Source organism: Balaenoptera acutorostrata, chromosome 18 (genome assembly GCF_949987535.1).
Source record: "Balaenoptera acutorostrata chromosome 18, mBalAcu1.1, whole genome shotgun sequence".
In the NCBI taxonomy this organism is placed as follows: domain Eukaryota; kingdom Metazoa; phylum Chordata; class Mammalia; order Artiodactyla; family Balaenopteridae; genus Balaenoptera; species Balaenoptera acutorostrata.
In genome coordinates, this window is record NC_080081.1 from 2,315,644 (window position 1) to 2,331,728 (window position 16,085).

The 16,085-nt window shown below is 56.9% G+C and overlaps 1 protein-coding gene across 1 annotated transcript in view; it reads right to left on the reverse strand.

Moving 5' to 3' along the window:
- COL4A2 (collagen type IV alpha 2 chain) overlaps window positions 1-16,085 on the reverse strand; it is a 177,023-nt gene that overhangs the window by 3,092 nt on the left and 157,846 nt on the right. Inside the window, 15 exon segments of the mRNA XM_057533227.1 lie at window positions 496-782; window positions 1,813-2,004; window positions 3,254-3,370; window positions 3,518-3,664; window positions 3,903-4,001; window positions 4,116-4,277; window positions 4,805-4,921; window positions 6,702-6,827; window positions 8,372-8,443; window positions 9,163-9,270; window positions 9,957-10,064; window positions 12,801-12,875; window positions 13,069-13,132; window positions 14,463-14,644; window positions 14,871-14,993. Coding sequence (XP_057389210.1) covers window positions 496-782; window positions 1,813-2,004; window positions 3,254-3,370; window positions 3,518-3,664; window positions 3,903-4,001; window positions 4,116-4,277; window positions 4,805-4,921; window positions 6,702-6,827; window positions 8,372-8,443; window positions 9,163-9,270; window positions 9,957-10,064; window positions 12,801-12,875; window positions 13,069-13,132; window positions 14,463-14,644; window positions 14,871-14,993 — 1,979 coding nt within the window.

Sequence of the window (16,085 nt, forward strand, 5' to 3'; positions counted from 1 at the left end):
TGTTTTGATAAGATTAGCAAACTTTGTATAATTTATATATATATATTATGTTATTAATATAATTTATGAAATATTTAACACGTTGGGCATCCGGTCAATATAGTGGGAATTACGAAAGTCATAATAAATATAAATGCAATACAAGACCCACCCTCCCCACTGGACTTTCCTTTCTCCCTCTGATGGTAAACAGGAAAATTGTAAGGGATGCTATCATGATAGCCAAATTTATCCTAATTAAGGCTGTACAAAGGCCTGGTGGCAAATTAATGGGTCCCTTCTGGGTGGGGGCAGCCCCAGGCCTAACATGGCTCAATGAGCAAAGTGCAGGCTGTATTCCAGCTCTCACTCCTCCCCCGGGCCAGGTGCCCTTGTGCAGTGCACAACCTGAACAACTGCCCTGATTAGTCTTACAAAGGCCAGGATGTGGCTGGGGAGAGGAACTCAGTTTGCACCTGGGCCCGTGCGCTGAGAGAGCAGGCAAGCACCACGTACCATGAGGAAGGAATATCCGATCCACAAGCTCCGCCATCCAGCCGGGCAGTGGGGGATGGAGACGTCCTGGCTGTGGACGGCGATGGCAACGGCCGGGGCCTCGCACACGGAGCAGCGGCTGATGTAGGGCCTGATGTCCTCCTCGGCCACAGGCATCATGGGCAGCGGGGCGGTGGTGGAGAGCCAGTAGGACTTGTCGTTCCGGCTGGCGTAGTAGCAGATATCGCCGGGGTTGCAGTACAGGAAGGGCATGGTGCTGAACCGGGCCAGGCAGGAACCCGCCAGCCCTGCGGTGCAGGGAGGGACCGTCACGGCTGAGCGTGCCGGGGATATGGCCCTCCAGGCCCCCGGCGGGGCTCAGCCATGCGCGGGGCGGGGTGGAGGGCGGGCTCGGGCTTTCCAATCCCTCAGGGGGCTGACTCCATGGCACTGTGCCCTTCCGAGGTTCCCGCACACCTCGGGACCAGGCTGGGTCAGAGGGAGGGGCGACTTGGCGAATGGCAGCCTGGTGAGGCCCTTGTCGGGGAGTCATAAAGCACCAGCCCGCAGCACCCACCGATGGCATCCCAGATGGGGCCTGGCTCATGACACCCAGGTGCCTCCCAGAGGGACTCTGGTTACTCTGCCCCCCAGATAACTCCACCAACTTCATCTTAGGGCCCGAGTGAGTTATTTCCCCTTTCACACCGACTGCTTTCCAGCTGAGAGCCGGGTGTCTGCTCTGCCCTCTGAGGCCTGCCGGGCCCTGCGCTGGCCTTGCCCTGTCCCTGCTGTTTTAGGCCCTTATTCTTATTTGCTTTGTCTCACTTAAAAAAAAAAACAAACCAAACTTATCTGGATGGGAAGGTGCACAAATCATCGGGTTCAGCCCAACAGATCTCCCCACCACACGCGTGGCCACCCTCCCTCCAAGCCCCCAATTTTAGTATGTGTTGGCCACGTTTTCTATGGGCTGTTAGGTCTTTTAAATTCCTTTTGGCAACCAGGCTTCCTTGGATAAATACCAGCACACACGCCCCCGTATCCACTCTGTGGGGTTCTAAGTGCCTCCCAGCCCCTCCCGGCCCCGGCCTGACGGCTTATACACCGTGGGGCAAGAACGGGGAACCGCTGGCAGCCCCCAGGGCACGGGGCAGCGAGAGGCCGGGCCGCGTGAGCCTGCAGAGCCCGCTGAGGGCTACGAGGCAGAGTCTGCTTCCCGACCCCAGGTTAGGGGCGGGGCATCTCGGTGCCTTCTGAGGACTCAGCGACCTCACTGTGGCCGCGGGGTCCTGCCACCTCCAGCGGGGCTGGCCGAGCTCGGCAGGCGGTACCTACCCAGATCCTGGTTGTGGGCCTTCTCCTGGCCCTCGAAGTACAGCAGGCTGTATCCGCTCCAGAGCTTGTTCATGCCCACGGGGCACATGGGCTCCTGCTCCGTCTGGCTGTGCTTCACCAGGAGGTGCCCGATGCTGACGCTGCGGCCGGGCATGCCAGGCAGGCCGGGGCTCCCGGGGCGGCCTGGATCCCCTGGGACCCGAGACAAAGAGGCCGCCTTGCTGCTGCCGCGCGGACCGCAGCCCACGTGCTGGCTGCGCGCGTGGCGGCATTCACAGCCCTGCTCTGCCTTTCCCTGAGGGCCGGGGTCTTGGTGGCTCTGCCCTTCGGGACCAGGAGCCTCCTGGGGACGACTCGCCCCCCACCCCATCCCCGTGCCCTGACGTGGGACCGCAGTGATGGGAGTGAACAAGGGGCAGGGACCCAGCCTCCCCCGCGAGCCGTCCCCCCAGGGCGCCCCGTTCTGAGCAGGAGTTAGAGCGTCAGGAAGTCAGAGGGTCACGGAAGCACCGTGTCCAGCCCCGCCCACCTCCTCTACCCCAGGCGGCAGGCCCCCCTGCTGATGCTTCGGGGAGCGGCCCTTCCCGAGGTTAGAAGCCCCCCCTCCCCAGATGTCCAGCCGGGGGCCCGATTCTGGCCCTGACGCTGCAGAACGGCTGATCTGCCCCCAACAGGACAACGCTCCAGACCTCTGAAATCAGCCGTCCTGGGTGATCCTGCCCTTCTCGGAGGACGTGCCCTCCACCCCGCCCTGTCTTGGCCCCTGGCCTGGATGTGCGCCCCCTGCCCCGCCGTGCGTGTCTCGGGTTGCATCCCCCGCGTTGTACCCTCCTGGCCGTGGGTCGCGAAGAGCCTCCTGCGGTCTGGGCGCTGACCGCGCAGCCCGCCTTTACTGTCAGCACGGCACTCACACCACGGGCGCAAACCGAGCGCAGGTGCCTTACACCAAACCTCAGGACTTTTTTTTTTTTTTTGCATGAATTGCTATTATTTCTGGCCTGTCCCATCCTGCACACGTGCAAATAATTTTAAGAAGTCGATGATATAAGACTTCGCAGTGGCTCCTGTAATGTAATCGGTGACTTTCAGCTCATAGTTTCCGGCCTTCAAGAGCTTTAGGAATCTTGTCTCTCGAAGTATGTCAACTGCTTCCTTCTCTGAGGCACCCGCAGATGTCTCAGAGGAAGGAAGGAGGCCGGCCTGTCCTGGGGACTCTGCCAGGTGTTCTGCCAGGTGCAGGAGGCAGAGCTGTTCTGCCTTGCCCAGGACCCAGGCTGCAGCGGGGGCCCCAGGCTCTGGGCTAGGGGGTGCAGCCCCTCATCTCTGCTCATCTCGGGGCTCGTCTGACCCCTCCCCGTACACCACGGTCCATTTATCAGACTCACAGCAGGACCTGGAGGAAGCTCCCTGCCCTCTGCCCCCTTCCGTCACCATCACTCACCTTCATAGCCAACGGGCCCCTGCAGCCCCACGGGCCCCTGGTCTCCTCGGAACCCGGAAACAGCTGACACGCCGCCTCTTCCCTGGGGCCCTGCCTTCCCTGGAGTCCCGCGGAAACCTGCACAGCCACGGAGACACGCGTGAGTGCCCCGGGAAGAATGCGACGCTCCGTCACTGGTGTTCAGCCAGTGCTTTCCAGCAGGAGAACAAAAGTGACAGCAAAGCAAACAGGAAACGAGGGGTGGCCCTGCAGCAGGGCTCCTACCTGGTTCTCCCGGGCGGCCCTGGGGTCCCATCTCCCCCTGAGGCCCCGGAGGGCCTCTCCTTCCCTGCGGACCCACTGGCCCCCGCTGGATGGCAATCCTCTGGGGGATTCCTGCAATCCCCGGGGCGCCCACAGCACCCGGGGCACCTGGAAAGGGAAAAGAAAGGCCGGATGATGCGTGAGGACCACTTTGCTCTCTTGCTCTGGTCTCTAATCCATTTTGACCCATTGAACCAATTCTGGAGCTTCCTTTGAGCCACCGCGCTCTCTAGAGGTGGGGTGGGTGATAACCCACCTGGAAGCCGCTCAGAGCCCTTCCAACAACCCCTGCCACCACCACGTCCCGTGACAGAATGACCTCAGAGCTGTGCCCTCTGAGACTCACCCGGGAAGCCTCGGTCTCCTTTGGGTCCCTTGGGGCCTCGGTCGCCCACGCTCCCGGCGGCACCTGTGTTGCCCATGAATCCTTGCTCCCCTCTGGGCCCTTCCGGACAAGCAGAACGTTCAGGACACGTGGGGCTGGGCGGGGGCTCCGGCCATCTCTGACCAGCGCCGCCAGCCTCCCCGAGAGGAGCCCCCCACGGGCACCGACCCTTACCTTTTTCTCCCAGGAGCCCGAACACGCCAGGCCGGCCCTGGGGCCCGGAGTCCCCGACCCATCCTTTGGTCCCTGGGTTTCCGGGGCCTCCTGGACTCCCCTCATCTCCTTTGATTCCAGGAAGAGCCACGGGCCCGGGTGGCCCCGGGGGACCTCGGTAACCTGTTGGCATCAGTCCCAAGAAAGGCGAGTGTACACAGGAGGAAGGCACAGTCCCGGCCAGGAGGCCGGATGCAAAGTCACCCATTTAGGGGACCGGCTTTGGCAAGTCTGTAACACTGGGCAACTTTGGTTCTTATTGTGGTAAAATATACGTAACATAAACGTTAACATTTTAACCATTTTTAAGTGTACAGTTCAGTGGAATGAGGTGCATTCATGCTGCTGTGCAACCGTCACCACCATCCTTCTCTGAACTTTTTCATCTTCCCAGCGGAAGCTCTGTCCCCATTAGACACTAACTCCCCCTCCCCAGGCTCCTGGCCCCCACTATCTACTTTCTGTCTCTATGAATGTGGTTACTTGGGGACCTCCTATCAGACAGAACGTGTCCTTTTCTGTCTGGCTTATTTCACTCAGCATCATGCCCTCAAGGGGACAACGAAAGCGTTCTATCCCTCAAGCAATCAGGTCGTGGCCAGCTCCGGTCCCCAGAGATCCCAATGTATCCAAGTGTGAGCCCTGCTTACCTTCCAGGCCAAATATCCCAGGCGCACCTACGTCACCTGGTAACCCAGAGATGTTGGAAGGGGGGGTGATGCCTGGAAACCCCTGAAGTCCTGGACTCCCGACCGGGCCTCGTTCCCCTTAGGAGGGAAATAGAAGCTGGTTAGCACCAGCACCCAGCTTTTCATCTCGTTTCCTCTCTGTGCCCTCACCCGTCCAGGAGCAGGGCCAACAAGGAGAGGCAGTGACGGAAGGTGCCCAGCGCAGGCTCTCAGGGCGGGTCTGGGGAGACAGGGGCCGCGCTGCCTGTCCCCATTCCCACCAGCCCTCTCCTGCTGCCTAGAGGGTCCCGTGGACCTGCCTCTGCTGGGACGTTGTCCTCACCGGCATGCTACCTGCTCAAGGGACAGCTGATGGGGCTACCTGTGGGTGACACCTGGCCCTACCCTGAGGGGAGGGTGTCACTGACAGGGCGGCCCTGTTGGCCCAGAGAGCACCTGTCGTGGGAAGGCTCAGGGTGGCCGGCACTGGTATTTCACTCCTCCCCATGCCGTCCTTCAGGATCCCGGATCCCGACGGATGTCCAGCGTCCTGGGCAGAGTCCGTCCTCACTGCCCACAGATTCTGTACTTGCCATCCTGCTTCCTCAACTGAGACTTACTGGTGGCCCCCAGTCAATACCCTCAGCGCTCTCGGACAAGCAGGAGGGGGAGGGTGTTGGAGTCCCAGCTCCGAGTGTCAACAAGGGTCCTCCTACTGTCTATTCAGTGCCACGTTTTCTGCACTTCTGTGCTTTTTGTGGGTGATTTCACTGTTTAGAGTGGCCCCCAAGTGTCATGCTGAAGTGCTGTCCAGAGTTTCAGGAAGGCTGGGATGTGCTTCACAGAGAAAACTGTGTTACACGCGCTTCCCTCAGGACTCAGCTACAGTGCTGGTGGTCCTGTGCTGGTGGCCTGAGCCTGGGTCCTCACCCCTGGGTGGGCTGTGTGAACCCCACGCAGCCCCTCAGGACTCACAGTAAGGCCCCAGTTGGCCGGCCCTCCTCCTCCTCCTGCCTTCATGTCAATGCTGTGGGGCTTGGATATCAGGGAATTCTGGAGTTTCCACTTAATGAAAGGGGAGAGGGAGGTGACAGACCCTGGAGAATCAGACGATGCGGTCCGTGGGCCTTGAGATCCCCGCCCCCCATAGGAGATCAGGGTCGCTGGCCTCCTCAGGCCTGACTTCTCCTTTGGGGGTCGATGGGTCTAGCTTCGGGGGTAATCCTGGCCAGAGCACGGGCGCTCAGGCCCTGGTCTCGGAAGCCCAGGTGTGACGGGCCTGTCTGGTCCAGCACCCCTGCCGGCTGCCCAGACGGCGTCTGTGGACAACACGCTGGGCTGAGCTGGGGGTGGGTGCGGGCCCCGGCCGTCAGAAGACAAGCGCTGGGCCGAAAGCACCTGCTGGGGCGCTTCCCTCTCAGTTTCGGTCGAGCCCGGTTTGCTGGTGGATGGGCAGGGGGTGGGGCTGGGGCTTGTGCTCAGCGGCTGAGACCACCCCTCCCTGGCTGCTCGCGCCATGGTCCAGGCCTGGCACGCGGGCACAGCTCGGGGGCCGTGATGCATTCGTTCACGCATCTATCCAACACTCCCGTGCGCGTGTCACAGCCAGGGCCCTGTGCCGGTGCACACCTGACCCTGGGGGCACCGAGGGGATGGAGTGTGATCTTGTCCGTCCTACAAGGGAGCGTGGTCAATAGCTAACCCCAGCGGAGTACGATTATGACGGCGTATAAACGATGGAACACTAGCGGGAGGTCTGCAACAAGGAATTCTGCCTAGAGGAGCCGGCACCTGCCCCGCCCCCGGCCTCTCATCTCTCAGACTCACAGGCACTGTGGTTCTGGGGGTGCAGATGGTGATACTGGGGTGTTGGCCTCACCTGGGACTCCACGCTCCCCTTTCTGTCCCGGGGCTCCTGTGGGGCCTGGAAGGGTGTTGGCCTCTCCTGGGTCACCCCTGGCCCCGGCAGGACCTGGGAAGCCGGCGTCCCCGTGGATGTCCGCACCTGTGGCCGGGTTGACAAGCAGACGTCAGTGTCTTCAACCGGGCAGAGTCCATTTTCATGAGTGGAGGGATAGTAATGCTCTCAGTGAGACTCAGAAACAGAGAACCCGATGGCAGCCGTGGAGATTTCAGCTTCCTAGGTGGCCTCGGTGCCCCAGACCCTGCCACTTGGAAGGAATCCTGAGGATCGTAACCGAACCCCTTTGCTTTATAAGGGAGACCACCGAGGCCCCCCGGAAAAATCCCAGATTCCAGGACGCAGATGGTCCTGCAGCTGAGACCTGCCTAGGGCTCCGGGCTCCTGGTGCTGAGCCTGAGTTAGGCTGAAAAGGGAAATGCTGTTTAAAACCTTCCCTGTTCCCACATCGGGGGATCAAAGTAGTTGGTGTCAGAAAGAGTGACATAACTTGACCATCTCAACTTGAACTGAAATGTTAATTGAAGCATGAGTGTGTGAATTTATATATGATTCCACACATCCAAATTTACCTGTAGACAGATGAACGTTTGATTACATAAAACATCTATAAAGAGAATATTCTAAAAGCAGTGGTAGAACTATGGGTATTTTTTTTTCTTTTGCTTAAGTGTATTTTTTTTAAGCTTTCCTCTACTCAGCATGAACAACTTTTATAATCTGAAAACAATAAAAGTTGTCCTTAAAAAACATATATTTATAATATGCCTTACAAATATTATTAGTCCAATTAATACATTTTAAAAATTAAATGCAAAGACAGGGCATTAAGATTTAAGATGAAAGGAACTAAATTTAAAAGAAAGAAATTTCAGGGAAGTCACCGAGAGTTTTGCACATGTGATGGCAGCTTCCCAGAGGGGACAAGGGTAAAAGGGAAGCTTTCTGCACAGAGGGGATCTCATCCCCTTTGAGGAATAGATGGACACGCAGCTGGTATTCTGAGATCCCAGGAGGGGCTAATCGTGCAAACCTCATTCTGTCATTGGCTTTTGGAAAGGATGGGCTTTGTATCTCCTTCAGGAAAAAAAGTATTACAATAACTTCCAAGAGCAGCTTCTAACAATTTCTTAAAGGTCTCACTTTCTTCTCCTTACAAACACCCCACCCCGCCAAAACCCCCATACGCCACTGCTGTGAAGGGAATTGTCTTTTCTAAACCCATCTGTCAAAGCCCTAACCCGCCATGTGATGGGGTCTGGAGGTGGGCCTTTGGGAGGCGTTTGGGGTGAAAGGGCCCCTGATAGGATTGGCGTCCTTATAAGAAGAGATACCAGAGAGCTTGCTCTCCTTCTCTACCGCGTGCGGACACAGCGAGAAGCCGGGAAGAGGGTCCTCACCCGGACTCTGCCGCAACGGCACCCACCCCAACCTTCCCGCCTCCAGAGCTGGGAGGGGTAACTGCCTGTTGGTTGGGCCCCCGGCCTGCAGCGTTTTGGTGGAGGAGCCGGAGGGGACCGAGTCCCCGTGGCCTCAGGGACGGAGCCCGCCCTGCTCTCTCAGCTCCCCGACCCCCGTCCAAGTCCCTGATGGGCTACCCGGTCCCTTCCCCCACTGCCATCTGGTACCTGGGGATCCTGGGAAGCCTTTGGTGCCTGGCAAGCCGTGTAATCCGCCGATGCCGCGGAGGCCGGGCAGACCTGTGGAGGACCCTCGTGGTTACTTCATGGGGGAGCAGAGGGAGACCCTTAACATGCTCAGATGCTTTTTTCTGCTGTGATACGGTCGCCCATCCAATGTGTTCAAAAGCTGGGCAAACCGGAAGTAGAGCAAATACTGTGACATGTAAATCAGTCAATGCTGTGTCACCCAGGAGAACCATTAACCTAAAAACTGTTTTCATGGAAACTTTTTACAGACTCTTTACAGCCAGAAGGGGACCGGGCAGTGCTGTGTGTTTCTTTTCCTGATCCGTGAGTCACTGTATGTATAAAAACGGTGCTTGGAACCAACAGCCTGGTATCATTTCCATTCCTTCTGGATTTCCGAGGATCAGCTTTCCTAAAGTGGGACTTGGGAAGCAGGCGACAATTCTTCCTGTGATGCGGGCAGTGAATGTGGAGTTGGGGTGCGCCCCCCCCCTGAACTCTGGACAAGAGAGTGTCCAAGGGCCTGTCCCCTGACCAAGGCCTGTCAAGGCCAGGCCGAGTAACTCCCCAAGCCCCCCAAGGGCTGCACCACACCTCGCTCAGTGGGGGCCCTTGCATGTGTCCCTCTGTCCCGCCTCTGCACTGCCCAGGTGCTGACTGAGAGTCACCCTGAGGTCTCCCGGCAGGTTTCTGTTCATCATTCTGGGGCGTAAACGCCTCTTTGCAGGTCGCCTTTGCTTCGTGTCTGCAGAGAGGGGAGGGGGTCTTACCTGGTAGGCCTGGGCTCCCCGGCCAGCCGGAGTCTCCTTTGGTGCCGGGCACGCCCGCCCGTCCCGGCTCTCCCTGAGGCCCCTGCAGCCCTGTCAGTCCTGGAAAGCCTGGGGGACAGACGCATCCTTCAGGGGGACACGGGCACCCCGAGGCCTCGTGGCCTCCAGCTCGGGTCCTGCCTCGGGGAGGGACTTTGCGGGAAAGAACCAGCTTCCCTTCCACGTGGCCTTGGACCCCCCCACCACATTCAAGTTCATCAGGGTTAGCGCAGCCTGGCCAAACAGAACAGCCTGTGTATTCGTATTCTCATTCCACTGTGCACGCAGAAGCCTGCGGAGAACCCAGAGACCCCTCGAGGATCAGCCTGTCTGCGTTCACAGATCCCGGGCAACAGCGAGCAAAAGAGCAGCAAGAAAAAAGCACAAAACGAATTCACTCGTGCAACTTGGGATCCCCCGTGAATTCTGCAATTGAGATGCATGAAAGGCAGCCGTCACAGGAACTGCCTAAACGTGTACGGAGAGACAGACGGCGGCCGCCCAGACACGGCCATCGGCCCCGTGCCTCCACCACAGCTGGGCTGGGCTGGGCTGGACCTAGGGATGGACGGGTGGCAGGGAGCTGCCTCGGCTGCGACCGTGGGCGAAAAGCAGACGGGCAGAACTGGCCGCCCTTGTTTTGGGCCCTTGGAGATCTGGGGGCTCGGCCGCACTCGGCCTCACTGGCCACCGCCCCGTCCAGCCGGGCCCAGGGAGGGCAGGCTGGGGGAAGGTGGTGTGGCCTGGGACTTTACCTGTTTGCCCTTTAAGTCCAGGAGGGCCCTGGACTCCTGCCAGGCCGGTGATCCCAGGGAAGCCGACATCACCCTCGGTTCCTTTCTCTCCGAAGAATCCCTTTAGACCTGTAACCACAGACGTGCTGCTCAGAACAAAGCACAGCCGTCGTGTCCCTGGGGCTTAAGGCTCGTGGGGTTCAAGGGGGCACCAGGTAAAGGATGCCGCCTTCGCGCTGGTGCTTCCAGTCGTGAATGGGGATGGAGATCCAGACGGCTCCTTCCTCGACTAAATTTCTACCTAGTTCCCCGCTCTGAGCCTGTGGTCAGCAGCCTCCAGGCTGGCGTCCCGTGGTCCGCGTCCTGGTATTCACACCCTTGTGAGCTCCACCCACGCCGAGTAGGGCTGAACTGCGTGAACACCAGGACACCGGGGACATGCCACTGTGCCACCTCGAGCCCGGGTCATACAAATCATCACCGCTTTCACTCTGTCCCTGCTCTGGAGGAAGCCAGCTGCCATGTCACGAGGACGTCAAGCTCGCAGGGAGGAACTGAGGCCTCCCGCCAAGAGCCACCTTGGACATGGATGGTCCAGCCCAGTCTAGCCTTCAGACGAGGCAGCCCTCCCGACCTCATGACCGGAATCTCATGAGAACCGTCGTTATCCCTGGCCTCAGAAACCGTCAGGTAACACCAGCGGTGGGTGCTCTCAGCCGCCACATTTTGGGCGCCTTGTTAAGCGGCAACAGACCACTCATCTGAGCCCTTACCTGAGTGGTTTCTAACGGGTGCTGTGCTGGGGAATCTGGGGGGTTAGTCAAGACATGAGATGTTTGAGCCTCTCAGGTCTGGGTCAGGCCCGGAATCTGCCTTTTGGACGAGCCCCTCAGGTAATTCTCTGCTCATTGGGTGGACTTAGAGAAGCGCTGCCTTCCTGTCAGTGACACTATTCTGTGCCACAGGTTTTGGTGTTTCTGGGACGCTAGAAGATTTTGGAAACTTCAGACCAACCCGATTCTACACAATCACTTTCGCCAGTGTCTCCTGAAATCTCTGAGGCCCTTCTCAGAACAATTACTGTCAACGTTCTCGTGGTCTTGAAGAAAACCACCTAAGAAGTTTTGCTTGTTTTCTATGGATTATTTTGGTGTTTGAAAACCTGCTCCAAACCCCTATTTACCTATTTCTTCCATAAATGGTCTCCACCACCTCCACCCTGACCCAGAGTCCAGTGCGGCCTGTCTCTCGTCCTCCGAGGAGGGACCAGGCCAGAGCCCCCAGTCCCCGGGGCCCTCCCGCTGGGAGGCCACATGCCCAGGGCCCCTGGGCACCTCCCGCCCACGCTGCAGGGGCAAGCACAGTGGCCGAGCCCACTTCTTTTTTTTTTTTTTTTTTTAAATAAATTTATTTATTTATTTATTTATTTATTTATTTATTTTTGGCTGTGTTGGGTCTTCGTTTCTGTGCGAGGGCCCTCCCCAGTTGCGGCGAGCGGGGGCCACTCTTCATCGCGGTGCGCGGGCCTCTCACTGTCGCGGCCTCTCCCGTTGCAGAGCACAGGCTCCAGACGCGCAGGCTCAGCAGTTGTGGCTCACCGGCCTAGCCGCTCCGCGGCATGTGGGATCCTCCCAGACTAGGGCCCGAACCCGTGTCCCCTGCACTGGCAGGCAGACTCCCAACCACTGCGCCACCAGGGAAGCCCCCCGAGCCCACTTCTTACACTGCACTTGTCTCAGGGCGAATGGAACACCCCCGAGGATGCTGACAGCTGTCACCGCCCCTCTGCCCCTAGGATACAGTCCCCTGGAGATGGGCACAGTGGGAGGCTCCACTTCCTGGACTTCAGTTTAACTAAAAGCTAAACGTTCAAGGGGTAACAACCATATTTCCTGGAGTGGGGCAGCTTCTCTTCGCACACATTTTCAATTGAACAAACGAGGCCATTGTTAGTGACATATGTGGCAAAGATGGTCTCACATTTCTGCTTTTATAAACCAAACTGCCAAAGTAATTATTTAGGATGGGAGATCCAGCCAGCCTAAGGTACCCTTGTGTCTGGGAATAAAGCCATCGGGAGACCAAGTTGTAGATCCACAGGGAGCCCAGAGGAGTTCATAGGTGAGGTTACCTGTTCCTGAGTGACAGCCCTCCACTCCCAAGCTGGACTGAATAACGCTCTCCATTCTGGGGCTTTTTCTCAATAAATAACCAGCTCAGCACCCTCCCTGTTGGCCGAACACATGGACAGACTCTTTCCCCCAACCAGAGCCATCCCTAGGCAGACCTGCGGGGTCTCCCAAGATAAAATCCCAGGAAGGAGGCATCTATTCCAAGTCCCATGGGATATGACACAAGCAGGAATTTAGACCTTGAACTTCAGTGATGCTCAGAGAAGGGGCGTGAGCTGCCACGCCACATGACACCCCTGACGTACACAGGGCTGGGGGGCCGCCCCTTGTTGTCTTACTCAGTAGAGAGGTCAGGCTTCCACTCCCCTTTCTTCTAGACCTTTCACAGTTTGCAAGGGCTCTGGTCATTGTGTCACTTGCTTCGCGCCCTAGGGTGTATTCCAATAGAACAAGCTCATGTGGTACATTTTAGAGGCTGCAGCTACTCCCATCCACTGAATGTTGATTCTCTCCATCTTCCCTCTCAGGGAGAGAAAGGTTTCCTGACATTGTCTTCAGGCTCAATTTAATTAAAAATTCCAGTCTTCCTTACACATCGGGCTTGAGGACCTCAAACCATCCCTACATCGTGATCCGTGGGCTCACTAAGTAATGCTACGGTTGGCAAGCATGAGTGACGACAGACCGGGGGCAAGGCTGCGGAAGATGAAGGGATGGAGAATCGCTCGGGTACCTGGTGCTCCAGCGGTGCCTCCTTCCCCCTTCAGGCCTGGACTTCCTGGAAGGTCTATAGTACTTCCAATATCACCTGTTAGGTGCAAAAAAGATGGCTGAAGTCAGGTCTTCCTGTGGTTAGTTTAGCAACTTCTATGACACTACATTCCTAATAAGAATAATTTGCTTCAAAATAACTAACAGCACCCACAGGCCTGATGTCCCCACACTGCCCGGGATGCTCTGGATGGCGGATGCCCTGTTTGCACCGTCCCAGCAACACTCACCAAAGTCACCGATGGGGCCGATCTCGCCGTGAAGGCCTACTCTCCCCGGAGCGCCCTTGTCGCCCTGGAGCAAAGCCAAACATGAAACCATCTTACATGGCCATTCGTGAAGTTTGTAATTTTATTAAAAAAACATTTTGTTTTATATTGGAGTATAGCCAATTAACAATGCTGTGACAGTGGCTTCCCTGGTGGCGCAGTGGTTAAGAATGCAGGGGACACGGGTTCGATCCCTGGTCCCGGAAGATCCCGCATGCCACAGAGCAACTAAGCCTGTGCTCCACTACTACTGAGCCTGCGCTCTAGAGCCCATGAGCCACAACTACTGAGCCCGCGTGCTACAACTACTGAGCCCGCGTGCCACAACTACTGAGCCCGCGCTCCGCAACAAGAGAAGCCACCGCAATGAAAAGCCCGCGCACCGCAATGAAGAGTAGCCCCTGCTCACCGCAACTAGAGAAAGCCCACGCGCAGCAATGAAGACCCAATGCAGCCAAAAATAAACAAACAAATAAATACATTTATAAAAAAACACCAATGCTGTGAAAGATTCAGGTGCACAGCAAAGTGACTCAGCCATACATATACATGTATCCTTTCTCCCCAAACTCCCCTCCCATCCAGGCTGCCACATAACATTGAGCAGAGTTCCCTGTGCTATACAGTAGGTCCTTGTTGGTTATCCATTTTAAATATAGCAGTGTGGACATGTCAATCCCAAACTCCCTGACTATCTCTCCCCACAGCCCTTCCCCCCGGGTAACCATAAGTCCGTTCTCTAAGTCTGTGAGTCTGCTTCTGTTTTGTAAGTAAGTTCATCATTTCTTTTTAGATTCCGCATATAATGGATATCATATGATATTTCTCTTTCTCTGTCTGACTTGGTGAAGTTTGCAGTTTTGAAGGGTTAGCGTATCCAGCTGTTCTGCTAAAACCAACTCTCAAGGTTTGCAATGTCATCATTTTGTAAAAAGTCCTCAAGTTTTTCAGTGTAGTACAGAAGCTGGTTTGCATACCTGTTCTTATTAAACTGTAAAGTAGTAATGATGGCAGTTTTATTGAAATAAATAACATCAATGACACAGACCACAGTCATGACAGTGGTAGTAATAATCATGGCTGACTGTACCCTACCCTCTGCCAGGCTTACCCGGGCAAACATGTTGGGTACCATCTCAAGAGCTCATTCAAGCCTCACAGCAGCCTGTGAAGTAGGTACTGTTATTGCCCATTAGAGAGATGAGGACGTTGAGGCACAGAGAGGTTTGGTAACTTGCCCAGGGTCGTTCAGCCCATAAGTGGCAGAACTAAGTCTTGTCCCCCAGGAACCGTGGACCGCAGTGCTCGGGCCAGCAGCCCACGGGGAGAGGAACTCACGGAAGATGCCCACTTACCCTACTGCCTGTGAAGCCCGGAAACCCTGAGATTCCGGGGGAGCCGGGCACGCCGGGGAATCCTGGTGACCCGGGCACGCCGGGGAATCCGATATCTCCTTTGACTCCTTTGACTTGGCCTGGTTTCCCCGGCAGCCCAGGGACTCCCGACAGCCCGGGGATCCCTGGCATTCCAGGAAGGCCTGCAGGGAGACTGAGTGTGAAGTTCTGGGGGGACCCTGCTCCACACCCCCGGGCCCCCGAGAACCACCCGCCAGCCCCTGGTGCGGACATCAGGGTGTCAGGAGGGCTGCAGCACAGGAGGCTGGCCTGGGCGCTGGGGCGTCTCTGCTGCTCCCGCAGGCTGCGAGGGGCTGGGGTAGGCAGGGGACCCCAGGCCACCGGCTCTGAGGTCAGGCGGGGCCTCACCTTTCAAGCCCAGGTATCCTTTCAGTCCCATGGGGCCTTCATCTCCTTTCTCTCCTTTGATGTCTTTCATTCCTGGCAGGATGATGGGAGGTGGTCCGGGGGGGCCGGGGTCCCCTCGGCTGCCTGGAAGGGAACAGAATGCAGTCATTCCCTTGACCTCCGGGGCAGGGGTTAGAACCTAGGTGGGGAAGGCTTCTCGGCCGCTGCTGTACTTCCTTTCAAGCCCGCATCCCGAGGGGCTGAGCCATGGGTGGCACAGCTTCCCCGAGGCTGTGAGCTGGGAGCCCAGGTGATGGGCACACCCGTCTTCCTGCACCCTTCTCTCCTCGAGCGAGGTGGGCACAGAATGTCTTGGCTGGAGGGACCACTACTGACTTCAGAACATCTTCATCACCCCAAAGAACCCTGTGCTCATCAGCGGTCACTCCCTCTGTCTCCCCTTCCCCAGCAATAGAAACCACTAACCTACTTTCTGTCTCTGCAGACAGGCCTGTTCTGAACATTTCATACAAATGGAAGCAGATAGTATGCGGCATACTGTTTTCAAGTTTCATCCATGTCGTAGCATGTGTCAGAGCCTACTTCTTTTTCATTGCTGACTAATATTCCTTTATATGGCTATGCCCCATCTTGTTTATCCGTGATGGATATCTGGGTTGTTTCTATTTTGGGCTATAATGAATCATGCTGCTACGAAATTCGTGCATGAGTTTCTGTGTGGATGTGTGTTTTCAGTTCTCCTGGGTGCACACCTAGGAGTGGATTTGCCAGGTAATTCTGTGCTTATCTAAGAAACTGCCAGCATTTTCCACCCTGGCTGCACCATTTGATATTCCCACCAGCAGGGTGTGAGGGTTCCCATGTCTTTACATCCCCATCAACATTTGTTATTAGTAATTCAGTTTTTCTTAGAGACCATGGTGATACTTTCAGAACAAGGGTGTCTGAACAAATGTCATGAAAATGTGGTTCGTTGGGAACACCCTTCCTGAATCTCCCACCTGGGGTCTTGGGTTGCCCACCCAGGCCAGGGCTTGGACCAGGCTCGCTTCTGGGGGTCACCATCTCTTTGCACGGGGTGTAGCCGTCCACCTAGACTACCGTGTCCCTCTTTTGCCAAAGGCGCTCCTGTCCTTCAGACTTCACCTTCCGCTTTTCCCCTGGCCTCACCTCCTCGTGCCCCCCACGGAATACTCCTGGTGGGATATGTTTCTT